Below are 16903 nucleotides of genomic sequence, written 5' to 3'. Positions count from 1 at the left end.
GGGACAACCACATTTCTGTATGGTGACCTGCGTGGGAAAATTTATATGGAAGTTACCCATGGCTTGAAAGCTTTTTCTGGTATTGAAAAAATCGTTTTACGGACTTAAAAAGTCTTCACGCTGCTGGAATGATAGGTTCCACAGTGTCTTGTTGAAGCTTTTGGATATACCTTGTGCATTGTACTCGATGATCTATTAATAGCAGAAACGAATCTAAAGACGAGAGTATGTCGCGTTTGGCAAATCATATGTCCTAACGATGGCCAACGCCGGAAAAATGCCATGCTGAATCACGTGATGCAGTGCTCGTCGACACGAGGCGTTGAGGAACACAGTGAGCTCTGGCTGGATCAAATGGAGTCGAACAGTGCGAAGACAGTATGCAGATTTGTCCAAGATAGTTGCGGAAGACACGTTTGTATCAACTGGAGAGGTTTATCTGTGAGTACATCGTCCAATTTTCTCAAACCCTTTTTACAGCAATATACACTTACTTACATGCAAGTAGCTTCAAAACTAGTCCACAGGTAGAGATTTATCTCGCGTAACTTTTATTTCGGTAGTATTTTGTTCCATTATTTCTTACCTATTAAATCTTAAAACTCTTCCTCAAAACCTTACCAAACATAAACTCTGAATCGAAAAGTGCACTTCAACATCTGCATTGCTTGTTGTTTTAAAGTACAGTTTTTTTACTGGACGCTTCAGTTAGTTCGTTTCTCGGCCAAGGTTTAACAAATCGATTGATTGATGATGACTTCTGCGCCAAACGATAATGAAGTAATGATGATTTTGTTGTACGATTACAACACGACTATTTGTGATCGAGCGTGACGCGTGTACCGCGTTCTACTGCGTTGTTGTATATCCTATCCTAACATTTACCGACCAATAGGAACGGACGGGGATGAGGGTGGTGGTGGGGGTTGCTGGGCGTACATGATCAGCAGGAGTTTGTTGTTGCTTTGCTTTGTGAGCGTGTAGATCCAATCTCACAAGATAGAGGTGCGTTCTTCGTTGGTAATTTCCTAAAAATCAAGGCCCCATGTAGGTGGGTAACGAGAGAAAAATGGCAAATAAAAAAGAAAATTAGAATCACATTGGCTAAATAAAATTCGCAAGACAGTAAACGAGCCGAGAAAAACCCAACCAAAAAAATCATAATACAAACATAAAACGAAATGAGGGGAAAAATAAACGAATGACAATATTGCGAAAACTACGATGGCACTAAAACATTAACAACACAAACGAATATAAAACAGGTTAAACAAACACACACACAAAGAAACACAAATAAACGTGTTATAAATAAAAGCATGATTTCCAATTCGAAGCCAATTAGGGAAGTGTTTTGCCACAAATCATTTGCCAACACTAGCCCGAATAGTTTAAATGATCGAAACAAACAAACACCCTTTTTTCTAAAGTTCGTTTGCTTGTCGGTGTGTGATAATGTTCAGCGATAAGCGATTGCACCGTAAATGAAAAGCCTTTAAGTAGTATCTGTAATGTTTCATCAAGTTACCTATGACTGATTGGCTATGAACGCTTTACGAATCCGCTTTGCGCTTTGCGAAACATGAATCCCCTGTATATTCTGTAGCGATTATCGATGAGAAGAGCTTGATCGTTCATTCGATGCCGTTTTACAATAAGTACTTTACTAAAACCCCTACTAGCGTCGCAAGGCTTCAACAGGTATTCTAGGCGTTGTCTTTCGTACGAGAGTGTGTCTCGCTCTCGCTCCCGGAAGGCGATGCGTTTTGGGTGATGCACAGCGAAAAATGTCTTGTGACTTACAACAACAAATATATGTACATCAGTGTGTTCTTACAAGGTAGCATAAGTTACTGTGTGACACAATTCCTCGGTAGCACAGGTTCGTCTAATGGACGAAACCCTGCACCACCTGTAGGAATCATGTACAGATAGATACATGGATAGATAGATAGCTGCATACAATGCACAAATGCAACAACAGAAAATAAATAAACTGCAGCCAGATTAACAACAACGGAAAACGGGGTTTCTTCTATGAGGTTTGTGTTTTGCGAGACGAGCTTTGGTTGGTTGTTAGCCTCACAAATGCACGACTGTGGTGGTGTTGGTTGAGGGCATGCTTTAGTAGCTGCAGTTGACAGACACATGTGCACGCTTAGGTTTAGTTTGACTTTCGTTGACTAGTAGCTGTAAACAGAGAGAAAAGGGGGAAAAGGCCCACGTTAGTGTTGTCCCGTGTTCCTTCGCAATTACCTTCTCGAGAGACAGAGAGAAAAGGGGGCGAGAACTGGCAGGTTGTTCCCAAACCTAGGCGTTCCTTCGGGACACCTGGTTTGCCCTTGCAGCACGCTTATAAACCACCTCCAGAGCGTTCGATGGTGATCTGCTTTCGTAGACGTTCCTGCTCCTTGCGGATTTCTTCCTGTTCCGCGACGGCCGCGAACCGGGAGTGCGACACGAAACCGGATTTGATTGCGGACATCATCTGAAAGCAGGGAGCAAGCAAGACAATTGGTTTTCGAAACTCATCCACCCATCTTTTGTTTCCCATCTCTTCCTGGCTACCCCACCTGTAGGTACTCCTCCAGCTCGACCTGGCCGTTCATGTTGGTGTCGATTTCCTTCAGGATATCGTGCAGCTCCTCGCCGCTGACCTCCGCATCGCCGAACGACTTCATGGCGCGCTTAATGTCCGTGATCGACACGTAGCCCTTCTTCTCCTTGTCGATCGTCTCGAACCGCTTCACGTACATGTCCACCTCTTGCTTGGACAGATTGATCGGTACCTTCTCCTTTAGCGTACGGTTCGCCTGGTGGCCCATTTGCGTTTGTAGGAAATGTTCGCACGACTTAATCTGGCGCTCCTTCTCGTCCTTCGACCACTTCAGTTCCTCTGCCATAATGTCCGCAATCATTGGCAGCGCCTCGATCGCTGCTTGCACGTTCAGGAACGATAGCCGCAGCCGGCGCGAAATCATGTCCACGCAGGTGCAGGCATACTCGCGAATGCCGTAACGCACCTCCGCATCGATGTACGGGAACTCGGGGTGCAGCTTCTTGCCGATGATGGGCCACCGCTTGCCAGTCAGCGTTGCCAGCTTGGCAACCGCAAACGCACGATCGCCGTACGAGATGGCCAAATGTTTGGCCACCTCCACCTCCAGCCCCAGATCCTGCACCAACCGGATGTACATGGTCGGCGTCCAGCCCTGAGCTCCCTCGATCCACAGCCCATCGGTCACACAGCCCCGCTCGGGCTTCAGGTTGCACGCCTTGATGGCGGCATCGATCGTGTGCTCCGCCATCGCGCGGAACGTCGTCCACTTGCCACCAGCGATCGTGATCAGCTTCGAGTCGCTCACGTGCACGATGTGGTTGCGGGCCAGCGACTGTGTGTCCTCCTTGTTCGGGTCGGACACGAGCGGTCGGATGCCGCTCCACGCCGACAGCACGTCACCCCGGCGCACATCAACGTCCTTGTTCAGATAGTTCTTGATCTCGCTCAGGATGAACTGAATCTCGTCCTCGGTCGGTGTCGGTGTGCGCGTCACGTCGCATGGCGAATCGGTGGTGCCGGCGATGGTGCCATTCAACCAGGGCAGGAAGAAGATAACGCGACCGTCGGAAGTGTCCGGATCGAGCAGACCCATCTGCTGCGGGCTGTAGTAACCCGGCAGCACAATGTGCACGCCGGAGCTCGGGCAACAGATTTCCTTCACGGTCGGGTTGTCCATCTTGCGGATCGAGTCCGTGAACGGACCGGTGGCGTTGATGATACACTTCGCCTTGATCGTCCACTCCTTTTTGCTCATGTTGTCGCGCACCTTCGCACCGCACAGCACATCCTTACCGTCGTCGCCCTTCTTTTTCAGCAGCTCCAGCACCTCGACGTGATTCGTGATGGAGGCGCCGTGACGGGCGGCGGTAAGCGCGATAGCCAGATTCATACGCGCATCATCCTGCTGCCCATCGTAGTATACGATCGCACCGCACAGCTTATCGCCGCGCAGCATAGGGAACAGCTCCAGCGCATCCGATCGTGACAGATAGTACGAGCTTTTCACATTTCGATCGCCGGCCACGAAATCGTACGCCTTGATACCGACCCAGAAGTAGGGAATCTGCCACCAGCTACAACAAACGAAGAGAGAAAACATTAACGCCACGATCGTGTGCAGAATGGTGCAAAAACACTAACGTGTAGACGGGAAGCATAATCGGCAAGGGTCGCGTGAGATGTGGCGCCGATCGCAGCATGGATGCGCGCTCGTGCAGAGCCTCCTTAACCATCCGGTACTGCTCGATGTCCAGCTGCACGCCCCCGGAAGGAAATAAATATTCAAGCATTACATTAGCGAAGTTCGGTTTGCAGATAGGGCCGAAGATTTACTTACACCGAGGATAGCTTTCTGCAGGTATCGTACGCCACCGTGGATCAGCTTGGTAGACCGTGACGAGGTACCGCTGGCGAAATCGTCTGCCTCCACCAGTGCCGTCTTAAGACCGCGTGTCACAGCGTCCAGTGCACAGCCAGCGCCGGTAGCACCACCGCCAATGATCAGCACATCGTACTCTTCGCCACTCTGCAGCGCTCGGATCTGTTCTGATCGTGGCGGCAATGTGCGCTTACGACGAACACGCTGCATCTCCTCCATTTGAACCTGGCAAGCACATCGCACCATGCAGACCATGAGCAGGGTGAAGCAGGTACAACAGTTTATTAGCTGGCTGAACTTACCTGATACTGGGGCGTATCTTTGTGCTGAAGGGCATAGGTGGACAGAGCGGCCCCCATTGCGATACCGGCCGCTGTCACACCGAACTTTCCAAGTCTCGATGCCATGGTTGCTGATTAGCGGGTTCGTGCGAAAGACGGCTGAAAAGATGGATGGATCGGAGCGAAACAACCAATCGATTAGGAACAGTGAAACTGTCGTACAAGAAACAACGATCCCATCACACGTGCTACATGGAGAGATGTAGTTGATAGATGCACTATCTGATGCGGATGCACTTGAACTTCATCCAGTACCGGACAACCGATCCTCGACCGATCGTGTGACAGTGTGTGTGTGTGTGTGTGTGCATTTTATCGCCTCCTCATCAAGCAAACAGGTGTAGGAGATAAACTTATGGAAACTCGTCGCTGAGCAGCTTAATGACATCATTAAGATGCGGATGAGCATGTAAGTTTTGCTGCTCATAATTGGTGTGAAATACGCAGAACACAATCACACACAAGCGAGCGCGCGCCCTCTCAATTCGTTCGCGTTTTATTGCGGCGCGGCGTCATCTTGGAGATAAATGTGCCGATACGCTGGCCTGAAAAGCAATATAGTAGTCCACTACGCGGGCCATTTTTTTTTTTCCTGGTGCGCCTTCTGTGACAGGGAATTCTCAACTTCAAACCTGACGTTTTGTGTGTCTGAATGGTTTCACTCTACACGTGATAAGCCAGTGACCGTGCCTGGTATCCTCAGGCGGTGTTGTAAAGGTAGACTGTCGCGCAGCAAAGCATCTACGTGCACAGAGGTCATATAAAGGAGATATCGGGCGAGTGGGGGCAAGGGAGTAAACATAAATGAACCTCTACAACTCATACTCATACTCTGCTGTTTGGGTGCAGCGTGATCGGTTGTACGAATAAGACTCCAACAAGACAGAGACAGAAGGTTTTATGTTTGGCCTTGAAGACTGCTTCTCCATCATCACGCGAATCGGTTTGGGAGACCCGTAAACAACAAACCAGTGCTACGGTGGAACGAAGAGAGCGAGGAATGTTGTCCATAACGAATGTAGCCATGCGTGAGACCATTCAAAATTCGCAAAGCGTTTGTTGTATGATTCGTTCCCATATGACATCATCGTATCGTACTGCACGCTACTGACGCCGATGAGTCAAGAGAGCGTCGTCTACCATTGCTGTGCTGTTGCTGTACGTTGCTGTGTGCCAGTTGTAATGCTAGATTATTTAATCTTTTACGTTACACCAACAGCTACGGTTCTCAATTCAAGATCACGCATAGAAGTAAAATAATCGCGGCACACCATCATGCAGTCACGTGATCACACAACAGTGAGAAGGCGCACATGATCGCGATCCTGTTCAAACCTCCAACGCACCGACGACAAACGGGTCGTTCACAGCTGATCGTACTGATCGTATTTAACTTACTTCTAGTGCGAAATGAACATCACCGTGAAAAGATCGTTGGCATGGGACACACGGCTGTCGTGTCAAAGGAACCAACAAATAATAGAGAAAGTCTACTGCTCCCGTCATTTGCCCCGCGATCACACAACAGTCACACAACAGCAGTGTCCGATCGGTTAGCTAATTAAGACGGAATATCAAACCTGCCCACACGGCAGCAAACTTTACATTCCGTTCTATTAATACTTCTACTACCGAAAGAAGGGGAGGATCGTGCAATTTGGTCACTGTGACACCAAATGGGTTTTTATAAAAGGTTTGATCGTACACCCTTTATCTGATGTTGCGATTATGTAAATCGATCAATAGCGCCAAAAGGATCGCGCTCACATCACTCACGGGCTGTTAAGTAAAAGTGGCGCAACGCTCTTAATTTCAGGCCAAATGCAATAACGCACCCTTGCGGATTTCAAAAACGTCCATTTCCATGGTTTGAATGTCCATCTTCAGTTTGGTACGTTACACTCACACATCACTTGTACCACCTGTGTCCACTTTCGATAGTTCGTTCGTAAGTTTTTAGACACGGAACTGACTATTATATAACGGTAGTCCGATTTAATTCTACCGATTGATAAAGCTAGAACTGGGTCACTCGTTACGATCCACTAGATCACAACACTAGACACACTTGGAAGCTTGGTTGTGTCCTGTTTTCCTATGCTGGACACACGGATCGCCCCCTTTACCTTAACGTTGACGGACGAGACTGGCCGACACGATGATGGATGCTGCTGTCTTTGATAGTCACACTTTCCCGATGGCGAACTCGGTACCGAGCTCACAATGCCCACACTTCGCAAGGATCGAGCGTTCGACACAACCAGAGACCACGACGTCCGGTGAGCAAGTGAACGGATATATCATCACTGGCATCGATACCTCCCTCCCCACTTTCTCTACAATGGCGCACCGGCCGCCATCGACCTCCGTTCGTATCGTACTCGTCGCCTTTGTGGTGGTAAGCGTGTCCGCAGAACCAACTCGCGGTTTCCATCGTGCGACGCGGCATCGTGTTGAGCTTTCAGGCAGCGGTCCAAGTTTAAGTGCCGTGTAAGGGGCGAGCTGGCGTGCAGGTTATATTATATCATAGCGAACTAACAGCCGCACTTGCCCCAACATAGGATGCAGTCGGTGACCGGATTGCTTCACCCAGCCGGCAGGTAGAACAGGCTATAAATAGGCAGACAATTCGACAGGACAGGAAGTGGCAAGACTTGCGATGCACAGCAGCCAACAGTCGTGTACCGGCTCGCCGGTTTCAGACGATCAGTTTTGGCGATCGATGCACTGTCGGTGCACTGTCGATCACCTTGATCAGGGATCGGCAAGAGTATTGACGCCGCGGGTCATCAAAACTCGTACAAAAATTGGTACGTGATTTCTTCTACCTAATTTTCTTCAACATTTTCTTCTTGTGGACAACCGAAATTCAATTGCAAATGCAAATGCCAATGTTAGCATATGTATTGGCAATGGCAATACACACCAGCTCCACCAGATAAAACAATGGATTAGTTCTACAAGCACTAGTTCCTCCCGGTTCTGAGTGCAGTTAAGGAGCTGTTGCGAGACCTTAACCATCATATGATGCCTTGGCTAGGGATTTTTTTTCCAAAAAAAGATCCACAGACAAAATTTTGCTCAAAAAAAATCACTAACTGACTGACTAAATAAACTTCAAAAATTTTCTTGGGCATTGAATGAACAAATTGCATGCTGGCTATTCAAGAATAGAAATTTCCTTTCACATATAGTTTGTACTTCAAAATTTCTGCTAAAATCGGACCCCTTTTTGATTCCTCAAAACATGCCAATAGTAGCAATTAAATTAACAATCGATAAAACAAACAGTTATTTCCAAAACATGCAGCAGCTTTTCGAAAATTGTTTTGGCTCGCGAATACCGGCTTCCTTTTGACTGTCTGGTCCGCTCTTGAGCAAATTGTGTGTCGAACCCTGGAATCTACACCATGCACTGGCCGGTTCATCGTCACACTGGGGATGCTACACACATGCCGTTCTAATGATAGTTTTTAATATGATGCAGGCCGCCCTGTAGAAATAGACGGAGCAGAGCAAAGCAAATCCCAGCGGCTCTTTCACTCTCCATTGGCAGATTTCATCCCAATCAAATTTTTCTGCGATTTTTTAATTTTATTTGAGCTCATTATTTGATCTCCCGCCTTTGACACGTGCCGGTAAAAAACAATCCCAGCTTCTCTCTCGCTAAACATCGGTTGACCCTGAACGAGAAAATGCATCAAGCTAGTGCACTGTTTGACCGGCGAACGTTTATGTGTATGTATGTGTGTGGAGTGCATACGGTATATGTGCACTCCAAGATGCAAGGCTCCAGTGTGTTTTGAACGTCCGTCCACACTTCTACCGAGCAATCGTTTATCGTGATGAAATAGCGGAGTCATAAATGCGAAATGCAGCGTACAGTGACAGTGCGAGCATTGCATACAAACAAACAGCAAAGCACCACTTGTTTAGTTTGCCGCCATTTTTACACTACAGGCGTGACACCGATGCACCGAGAATGCATCGGTCGAACTAGAAGGGATTGTGTAATCCGGGGCGATGACGCGAGTCCATTTTTTTTCGAATTTTCAGTGACTCTAGTTTTATCGATAAGGATGGTCTGAACCAACCGGAACCAATCGAACAGCGTCAAGAGTTCTATTTACACCATCATTATATTGACGCGTGGCCCCATTCATTTGCCACTTCCACGATGATTGGTATCTTTCAATGTCATCGCGATTAAATTGTCTCCTGGGGCTTTATTCGCTTTCACACGCACTTCCCTAGCAGTACTCCAATTGTTTAACGAAGTTATGCCCATTACGTTTACAACTGAGCTTTATTTAAATAAACTCTGGATCTAGTCTTTAGCCACATCTTAACCGGGTCTAGTTGGAAAAAGGAAAACCTAACAAAATCTTTGTTATTGCTCACCCGCCATCAACACCTCCCTGTTTGTCTAGCATCCGCTGCCCGACTAACGATCAATAATAAATGTTTCCCACGCAAAAACCAAGCACTAAACCCCGTGTACCCGGGCAAGCGTAGTTAACCACGCCAAACCTGCTGCATCCCATCATGCCATACCATCTAGAAAGAATCGTTTGGGATGTTATTAAATTTTTCGCTTCTAAATTGTACGAAAATAGAAATAATTCCCGACCGCTGAGGGCATGACAATACGTACGTTACTGCCCAAGAGAGGACACGAAGGTGTCACACACATGGGTTGGACAAACGTAGTAAAATCTGTTCATAGAGCAATAAATCAACTATGAAACCATTTTTGCAACAAAACGCGTGTTAATGCATTTGTTAAGCATATCTTGCTGTTACGAGATAGTTTAAAACTTTTGTTTGTTTTGATTACAGAACACTTTTTCCTGAACGTGTGTGTGTGTGTCAATGGACTGGTTTGAGCTGATTGATTACAACACAAAACCCCCGCATTTTCACAAACATATGAAATTCACTACCGATGGCGCTCCGTCTTGCGACTCATCACACGGGAAACTTATAAAAGTACCGCACTACACACTTTGGCCAGGAATGGAACAAACAACACATCTAACAACAAGTACGATTATATGTTGACAAAATCCGCCAGTCCACTAGCGAACACTAACATTGAAACTCGCCCTCGCTGTCTGTCCTTACCGTCGACGGTTGTGCAAGTGCAACTAGCTGGAAGGTTTCCTCGAGACTACGGACTTTTCACTCCTCTGTGGAACGCTAAACGTTCCCGGCGAGCGGCGAGAGTGAATGAAAAAGTGCGCATGAGCTACTAATAACGGGGGACACTGAGTAAAGAGAGCATTTCGGAGCATCGGTTCCGGTAGAAAACCTGCTTCAACAGCTGACTATGAGTAACGTAAAGTAGCTGCTGACCTTGCAACGCATAGGTCATTCAATTGATGGATGAATTACTATCTTTTTCTCTACATATTTTTAAAAACCTTTACAGGTCGAAGAGAAGGTTTTTTTTAAATTAAAAAATAGTGTAAGGAGTAATTTTTAGAAGAAGCTATTTGCAAACTGATAAGGCATTTTCAATCCAAATGGCTGTTTACTTGCCCTCCAGCAGCCCTCCCATATGGTCTAGTGGCTAGGATATCTGGCTTTCACCCAGAAGGCCCGGGTTCGATTCCCGGTATGGGAACAGTACTTTTTTATATCTGCCTGCCTACCCACCCTACCTTATTGTTAATCAACAGTTCTCTGCAACAAATGGCTAATTTGATGGCTCTAAATTCGAGTATACCATTATGGCAGAACATATATTCATAATAGGAATAATATTAATATTCTTTCATCACTTACTTTCATATCGCGGCAGAAACGTGTTACACAACGTATTCGAATCTGTGCAAAGGTTATTATTTGTAAACTGCATATATATACCCTCTTTTTATCACTCACCCAACATGATCACACTTTTTACGCACGGTACTTTAAGATCCACTCACCAACGGAGAACCCCATCTGGGCCGCAGAACGTAACACGAATGCATGCTCGTACTTCCTGGTGCAAAGCTCAGCGTCAATGTCTGGGATGCGTTGCTTTAGTTCGTGGTAGTACTTCACCGGTACCCATCCGTCTTTGGTTCCATAGTACAGCTTAATACGCTGCTTATTTTTCGTAAGTGTATCTACATCCAGCTCCTTCACGTGTTTCATCTCATCCATCGCGAGAAACCATATTTTATCGATGACGTTCGGGTTCATGTACTTTATCCCCGTGCCAAGGTAATGCTTAGGGATGCCATCCACCAGATAGTACGCGTATATAATCCACGTGCGAACAAACAGAGGCAACAGGTTGAACATGCGGTAGAACCATTGCCACACGCACCACATCGGGTTGATGAGCCTGGTCACGATGAACCCATTCTTTGAACCGGCCATCCGTTCCAGGGTGGGAAACAGAAAGTAGCAGTGCTGAACGCGTTCGCTGATGTCGGGAACTTTCAGCAGTTCCAGTGCCATGTACGCTCCGATCGAGTGACCGATCAGATGGATCTTTACGTCCTCAGGGACGTACTTGCGTATGAATTCTATTTTATGCTGCAGCTGCCCTTTCAGGTTGTATATATTTTCGTTCCCTTCCAACGGTGGAACTGGCTTTTTGTAGGGGCTTTCGTCCGCTTCATCATGTCCCGCTTGCCCTATGTGTCGAGTGGAAATAAAATTATGTTTTAGTTCGCTTTCAAGGGATTTTAGCGGAGGCGCAGCTACTTCACCTACCTATTACCCACACCGGGAGCTCTTTATTCAAACACTCGTACACAGTGGAGAGGAACTTCGTGTAAAACCCAGGCAGTCCGGGATTGCCGGTAATGCATAGCACGATTTCCTTCTGATCGCCAAGCGATTCTTCGATCCACTTACCCCAGGTGAGTATGTGAGTCGGAACTTTAGCAATTACCGGGTATGACTCTTGCATGATACTAACTGTGTTACCACTATTTTGCCTACACAACACAAAGGTCAACCGAGCGGGAGAAGTAATGAGACGAGCTCTTTTTGCTGCGCCGCAAAAAAGTTTACAAAGCATTGGAAATTATCCTATGGAACGTACGAGGCGTTCGTGGATAATCTGTCATCTTCGCAAATTCAAAACACCGAGGTTCAGAGAGAGTCATTCACGTTTTCTCAAATTATTTTCATTTGTTTTAAATACACTGCAACGCACGCTAGCCGTATGCATATTGGGGAGTTTTATAAAAGTGTTTCCATGTTTTACTTCTATTTGTAACATTTTTGTGTTTGAATGTTTTGAACACAATTTTATCACCACAGTGCCCAGCATTGCTCTATAAACCTTGAGCCACCGAAGCGATCGACAGATGGCTGTCAAACAGATTTACACATAAACAAAGCGAAACAAACAACAAAACTCGCAATATTTATCGATTACTGGTGCGAAAACGGAAAGCGTTTGCTGCAAAATTCTGTGCCCCAAAACCCTCCAACCGTACGAGCATGAGTGAGAATCAAAAACATCAAAACGGAGAAGTAAAGCAAGAGAAAGCGGAGTCAAACCATGGCGGTTCAAATAATGGTGGTTCGCAGGAAACCACACGCCAGGATAGCATCGAACGGATCATGCTGCGAAAGCAGAAGGTATTGTATGCACTTCGGTCAAGAAGCTACCTTGGTACGGCGTTCGGAGAGATATTTAGTTCGTATTTCTTGTACTTCTGCACAGGTGTACCAGCTGCCTAGGAATCAGAAGCTTACGAAGCTTTCGATGTACTCCTCCTGCCAAGCGAACGAGTGCCGCTGCAGTGGTTGGAAAACGCCGGAGGAAAACCGTCACAAAGATGTGGAAGTTGACTACTGTCCCGATTTCGCTGAAGAGTGCCGCAATCCGAACTGTAAACATAGTCTAGAGACGCACATTCAGCACCTGGGAGACATCACCGAGGAACAGATGAACGAGCTGCTGGGGGCCATCGTGGACGTGGAAAATCTGTACATGAGTATGCTCCGGGAGTCGGATACGGACACGAAGAAGGTTTACGCCTATCTGTTCCGTTTGCTGCGGCAATGCATTCTTACGCGTACGCAGGCTGTTATAAGAGGACCTTTAGGAGACCCTCCCTTCGAGCAACCGTCAATTTCGAAAGCGGTCACTAACTTCGTGTTGCATAAGTAAGAAAGAGGCAAACCGCTCTCTTGTCGTACCATAATTTAGAAAAAAATATTAAAACCCTTCATTGTTTCTTTGATAGATATGGGCATCTCCATCAATCTGAGCTGGATTCCATGACAGACGTCGCCAAAACGTTCCTCCATTGCCTGAATCATTGGAATTTTGAAGCGCCGAGCGCACGGCAGGATCTAGTCAACCAGGAGGACGTTTCAAATTACAAGATAAACTACACCCGTTGGTTGGTTTTCTGTCACGTGCCGGCATTCTGTAGCTCGCTCCGTCACTTCGAAACATCCATCGTGTTCGGACGCACACTGTTGAAGGCGGTCTATCAGTACGTGTACCAGCAGTTGCTGATGCGGTGTAAGATAGAGCGCGATCGCATGCCTCCGGAAAAGCGAATCATGCTCACGCAGCTACCCAAATTCCTCGAAGCGCTCAAGCAAGAGGTGGTGAACGAAGATTCTCCCATCTGGTCACCGAACTTTAAACCGGCCGCTTCACTCTTGCTGCACAAAACTAAGCGCGCGCACGAAGGCTCATCAATGGCAGGAGGAACCGGCAAGAAGCTGGGCGATGCAAAGCGCTACAAAAAGGAATCGGACTGTGAGGATTTGCCGGACGAAGTGGTCGCGCGTGCGTTGAAGCGCATTAATGACTCAAACTACTCCAGTCGGGCAGAGGTCGTGTTTCCACCGAATGCTCCTCGGGATGAAGCGGCCAAGGCGGAGGAAAATAGGCGAGAGATCGAGTTTCACGTTGTTGGTAATTCGCTAACCAAGCCCGTAACGAAACAATCGATGCTGTGGTTGCTTGGATTGCATAGCGTGTTCGCTCATCAGTTGCCTGGAATGCCGAGAGAGTACATCAGCCAGCTAGTGTTCGATCCGTAAGTGAACGGGCTTACCGTGGGTTTTGTGTAAGTTTACTTTTAATTTTTTTCTTGTTTTGTTTTCCTCTCCAGAAAGCACAAAACGCTTGCCCTGATCAAGGAAGGTCGTCCTATCGGAGGCATTTGCTTTCGCACGTTCGTATCGCAAGGCTTTACAGAGATTGTGTTCTGCGCCGTTACCAGCAGCGAACAGGTGAAAGGATACGGCACCCATCTGATGAATCATCTCAAGGATTACAGCACCCAAAGGGGCATCAAGCATTTTCTCACATATGCGGACGAGTTTGCGATCGGATACTTCAAGAAGCAGGGATTTTCCAAAGATATCAAAGTGGCGCGCCATGTGTATGCTGGTACGTGTACATCCTTTCGCAGCTGACTGTGAGAGAGAATTGAACAACACCCTTTCTGTTCCTCTCCTTCACAGGTTTTATCAAAGAGTACGAAGGTGCGACGCTTATGCACTGCGAACTCCATCCCAGCCTAATCTACACACAGTTCAGCTCGGTAATACGCAAGCAGAAGGAAATCGTAAAGGAACTCATCACTCAGCGTCAGCAGGAGGTGCAGAAGGTCCACCCTGGACTGACCTGTTTCAAGGAAGGCGTACGGAGCATACCGATCGAATCCATACCGGGGCTGCGGGAAGTGGGATGGCGACCGACATTCCGAGCGCAGCGAACAGCACGCCCACTGGAAGAATCGGCCGACCCGGACAAGTTGGCCAACTCGCTGAGCGGTGTGTTGCTTGCCGTGCGGCAGCATACGGCAGCATGGCCTTTTCTGAAGCCGGTCAATCAAGCCGAAGTGCCCGACTATTACGATCACATAAAGTACCCGATGGATCTCAAGACGATGACGGAACGGTTGAAAAACAAGTGAGTATACGAGAACATCTAACCGTTATGACAATTTCTAACACACGTACGCTCTGTTAATGTGTACAGGTACTACGTCACGCGACGCTTGTTCATGGCTGACATGGCACGTATATTCACCAACTGTCGGCTCTACAACTCACCCGAGACGGAATACTACCGGTAAGCTGTTTGGGCATGACTTTTGTGCTACCCAATTCCGGGTTTAACATCGATTTTATTTACATTATCGACAGTTGCGCCAACACACTCGAGCGGTACTTTCAAACTAAAATGAAAGAAATCGGTCTGTGGGATAAATGATGTCCACTGAACAATCTCGATCGAGCCATCCTGCATGCTACCAGCAAAGACGACGACGATGACGAAGACGAGGATAACGATCAGGACGATAACGATGAGGCCGAAGAGGGGAACGCAACTAGCGCCATTGTAGCAGATGCTATAGTTACCGGGAGCAGTGGTAGCAGTAGTGGCAGTAGCAGTAAGAAGGAATCTGGTCAATATCCTCCCTGTGTGGTAGGTGACCATCGCAAAACTTACAAAAAATCTCTTCCTACTGACGATCATCGTCGGTACGGGTTTCAATCGTACGGCGCACTTTACAGCAAATCGGACGCGAAGAGTAGCTATGGAAGAAAGAGTGTACCGGGGGGTGTAGGTCCAACGCGGCACGTTACCATTTCGGTACCGGGTTCCATGTCCGGGGCGTTGAGTAAAGAAGACATCATCAGTATGCCGGTGGTGGTTAGTTTGGAAAATGAAGGCGTTGGAAGTCACAATAAATAATTGTATGGCACAAATGTCTGGAAACCGTCTAAAGATATGCAGGTACTACAGCACCGATCGTCTGTAGCATGTGACCTCTATTTGATGGGCCAAAGCATAAACATAGCAAAATAGAACTGGCAAGCTAAATTTACAATACCAGCTCAAAATAAAAGGAAACTCTTCGCATCATAACGACGGGTGTAAGAACTAAGCATCGAATACATTATGTGTTGCTAAACGCACTAAAGTTGTATGTCTGTTTTCATGCTTAAAATACTTATTGACGATTTTCAGGCTATCCGAGTCAATTTCTATGTATTATCAGAAGCCAAAAGCCAGAAAAGTAAGATTGTAAAGTATACCAGAGGATGTTGGGAACACCTGAGGACCCTTAGGCCCAGACACTAGACCATCATTCCAAACGGTGAAAAAACTAGCTGGACAGGACGGTTATTGTTGTGCAAAATCCCCAGACTTAGTACGTGCGACTAATGCGACTCGTAAAACAGATCATTCTGACTGTGCTTGTGCCGTCGATAGCACAGACTCCTGTTCTGCTATGAATTGTGGTAACCGGTATGTTACAAATCAAGCGCTCAGCACATCATAGTTCATTCTCATTCCAACCTTTTACCCTCACCACACTTATAATAGATCGAATCTTAGGGAGTTTTACAGGTTATGGTCCCAGGGTAGAAAGAAGTAGTCGTTCGCGGGGTCGTTAAGTTCTTCGGAATTAGCTACGAGACTCAGAAATTCCGTGTGCAAGTTTAGCTAGAAGCTTTGCAAGTGTAAGACGCAATGGTGCAGGACGTTCCAGCGGAGGCCGGTGAAATGATCAGGTGAAAGGATTTGAACACCAAGCCCAAGTCATTCCTGGTGAGTATATCTAGGATCGATATCGGTCGGTCGCTCGGCTGAAGCTGAAGAGGGAGAGTGGCCGGTTCAAAACTTTAGGAAAGTGATGTCGGTTCAGATTTAAGTTTGACCCTTCCGGAGTGTTATGATTCCCTCATAACCAACGTGGAAAACCTACCAGAAAACGAACCAGCGTGCGTGCCGATGAAAATCCGGTTGTTGAGCGATGTATCGATGCGTTTCGGATCGGCTGCATAGCTACGAAGAAAAGCCTACTGAAAAAAGGGAATGTCAAGTTTTCCGGGACAGGTCACTTCTATGATAAGCGAAGGTCCCATGAAGAACGACTGTCGAAAGAGAATAATCGCCAACGGAACTTGCTCACGGATCAAGAGCAATCGTGTTCGTGGCGCATGGTACCGGAAGCATGCAGCAATCGAGTGAAAAGCTTATGCCACATGGTGAAGAATCGACAGTGTTCATAAACCTAGCGAAAATTGGAATATTCCTCGTGGTAAAAGACCCAGGTCTTGTGTGTTCCAACGCTGAGGAAAAATGCTCTGTCCGTGAAGAAATTAGCCAAAGTTGGTGTGGAAGTTTAC

The 16903-nt window shown here is 47.0% G+C and overlaps 3 protein-coding genes and 1 non-coding gene across 10 annotated transcripts; 2 read left to right on the top strand and 2 right to left on the bottom strand.

The window, feature by feature from the left end:
- Nucleotides 1–520: 520 nt before the first annotated feature.
- LOC118506324 (glycerol-3-phosphate dehydrogenase, mitochondrial) lies at nt 521–10049 on the bottom strand. 6 transcript variants are annotated; one of them, XM_036043274.1, is made up of 8 exons: nt 6907–7091; nt 4742–4879; nt 4398–4664; nt 4202–4314; nt 2574–4134; nt 2365–2488; nt 1529–2190; nt 521–1028 (listed from the first exon to the last, which is right to left on the bottom strand). In XM_036043274.1, the coding sequence occupies exons 2-7, from the start codon at nt 4844–4846 to the stop codon at nt 2165–2167; spliced, it is 2196 nt and encodes a 731-aa protein (XP_035899167.1). In that variant the 5' UTR covers nt 4847–4879; nt 6907–7091; the 3' UTR covers nt 521–1028; nt 1529–2164. The 6 variants fall into 6 exon arrangements, with proteins under 6 accessions (XP_035899167.1, XP_035899172.1, XP_035899173.1 ...); XM_036043275.1 differs by lacking the exon at nt 6907–7091 and adding an exon at nt 9905–10049 and having other exon boundaries at nt 529–1028; XM_036043276.1 differs by lacking the exon at nt 6907–7091 and adding an exon at nt 9874–9980 and having other exon boundaries at nt 529–1028.
- A 285-nt stretch (nt 10050–10334) lies between these two features.
- Nucleotides 10335–10406, top strand: Trnae-uuc. Its single transcript has one exon. It is a non-coding gene; the product is annotated as a tRNA-Glu (tRNA).
- A 196-nt stretch (nt 10407–10602) lies between these two features.
- Nucleotides 10603–11848, bottom strand: LOC118506325 (lipid droplet-associated hydrolase). Of its 2 annotated transcripts, XM_036043282.1 has the most exons (3): nt 11775–11848; nt 11492–11729; nt 10603–11412 (listed from the first exon to the last, which is right to left on the bottom strand). In XM_036043282.1, the coding sequence occupies exons 1-3, from the start codon at nt 11799–11801 to the stop codon at nt 10685–10687; spliced, it is 993 nt and encodes a 330-aa protein (XP_035899175.1). In that variant the 5' UTR covers nt 11802–11848; the 3' UTR covers nt 10603–10684. The 2 variants fall into 2 exon arrangements, with proteins under 2 accessions (XP_035899175.1, XP_035899174.1); XM_036043281.1 differs by having other exon boundaries at nt 11492–11842.
- A 222-nt stretch (nt 11849–12070) lies between these two features.
- LOC118506167 (histone acetyltransferase KAT2A) lies at nt 12071–15690 on the top strand. Its single transcript, XM_036042938.1, has 7 exons — nt 12071–12370; nt 12456–12901; nt 12982–13791; nt 13867–14147; nt 14222–14672; nt 14742–14834; nt 14909–15690. The coding sequence occupies exons 1-7, from the start codon at nt 12230–12232 to the stop codon at nt 14973–14975; spliced, it is 2289 nt and encodes a 762-aa protein (XP_035898831.1). The 5' UTR covers nt 12071–12229; the 3' UTR covers nt 14976–15690.
- The last annotated feature ends 1213 nt before the right edge of the window (nt 15691–16903 follow it).

The sequence above is a fragment of the Anopheles stephensi genome, chromosome 2 (genome assembly GCF_013141755.1).
Source record: "Anopheles stephensi strain Indian chromosome 2, UCI_ANSTEP_V1.0, whole genome shotgun sequence".
NCBI lineage: Eukaryota > Metazoa > Arthropoda > Insecta > Diptera > Culicidae > Anopheles > Anopheles stephensi.
This window is presented reverse-complemented; position numbering and strand designations above follow the sequence as displayed.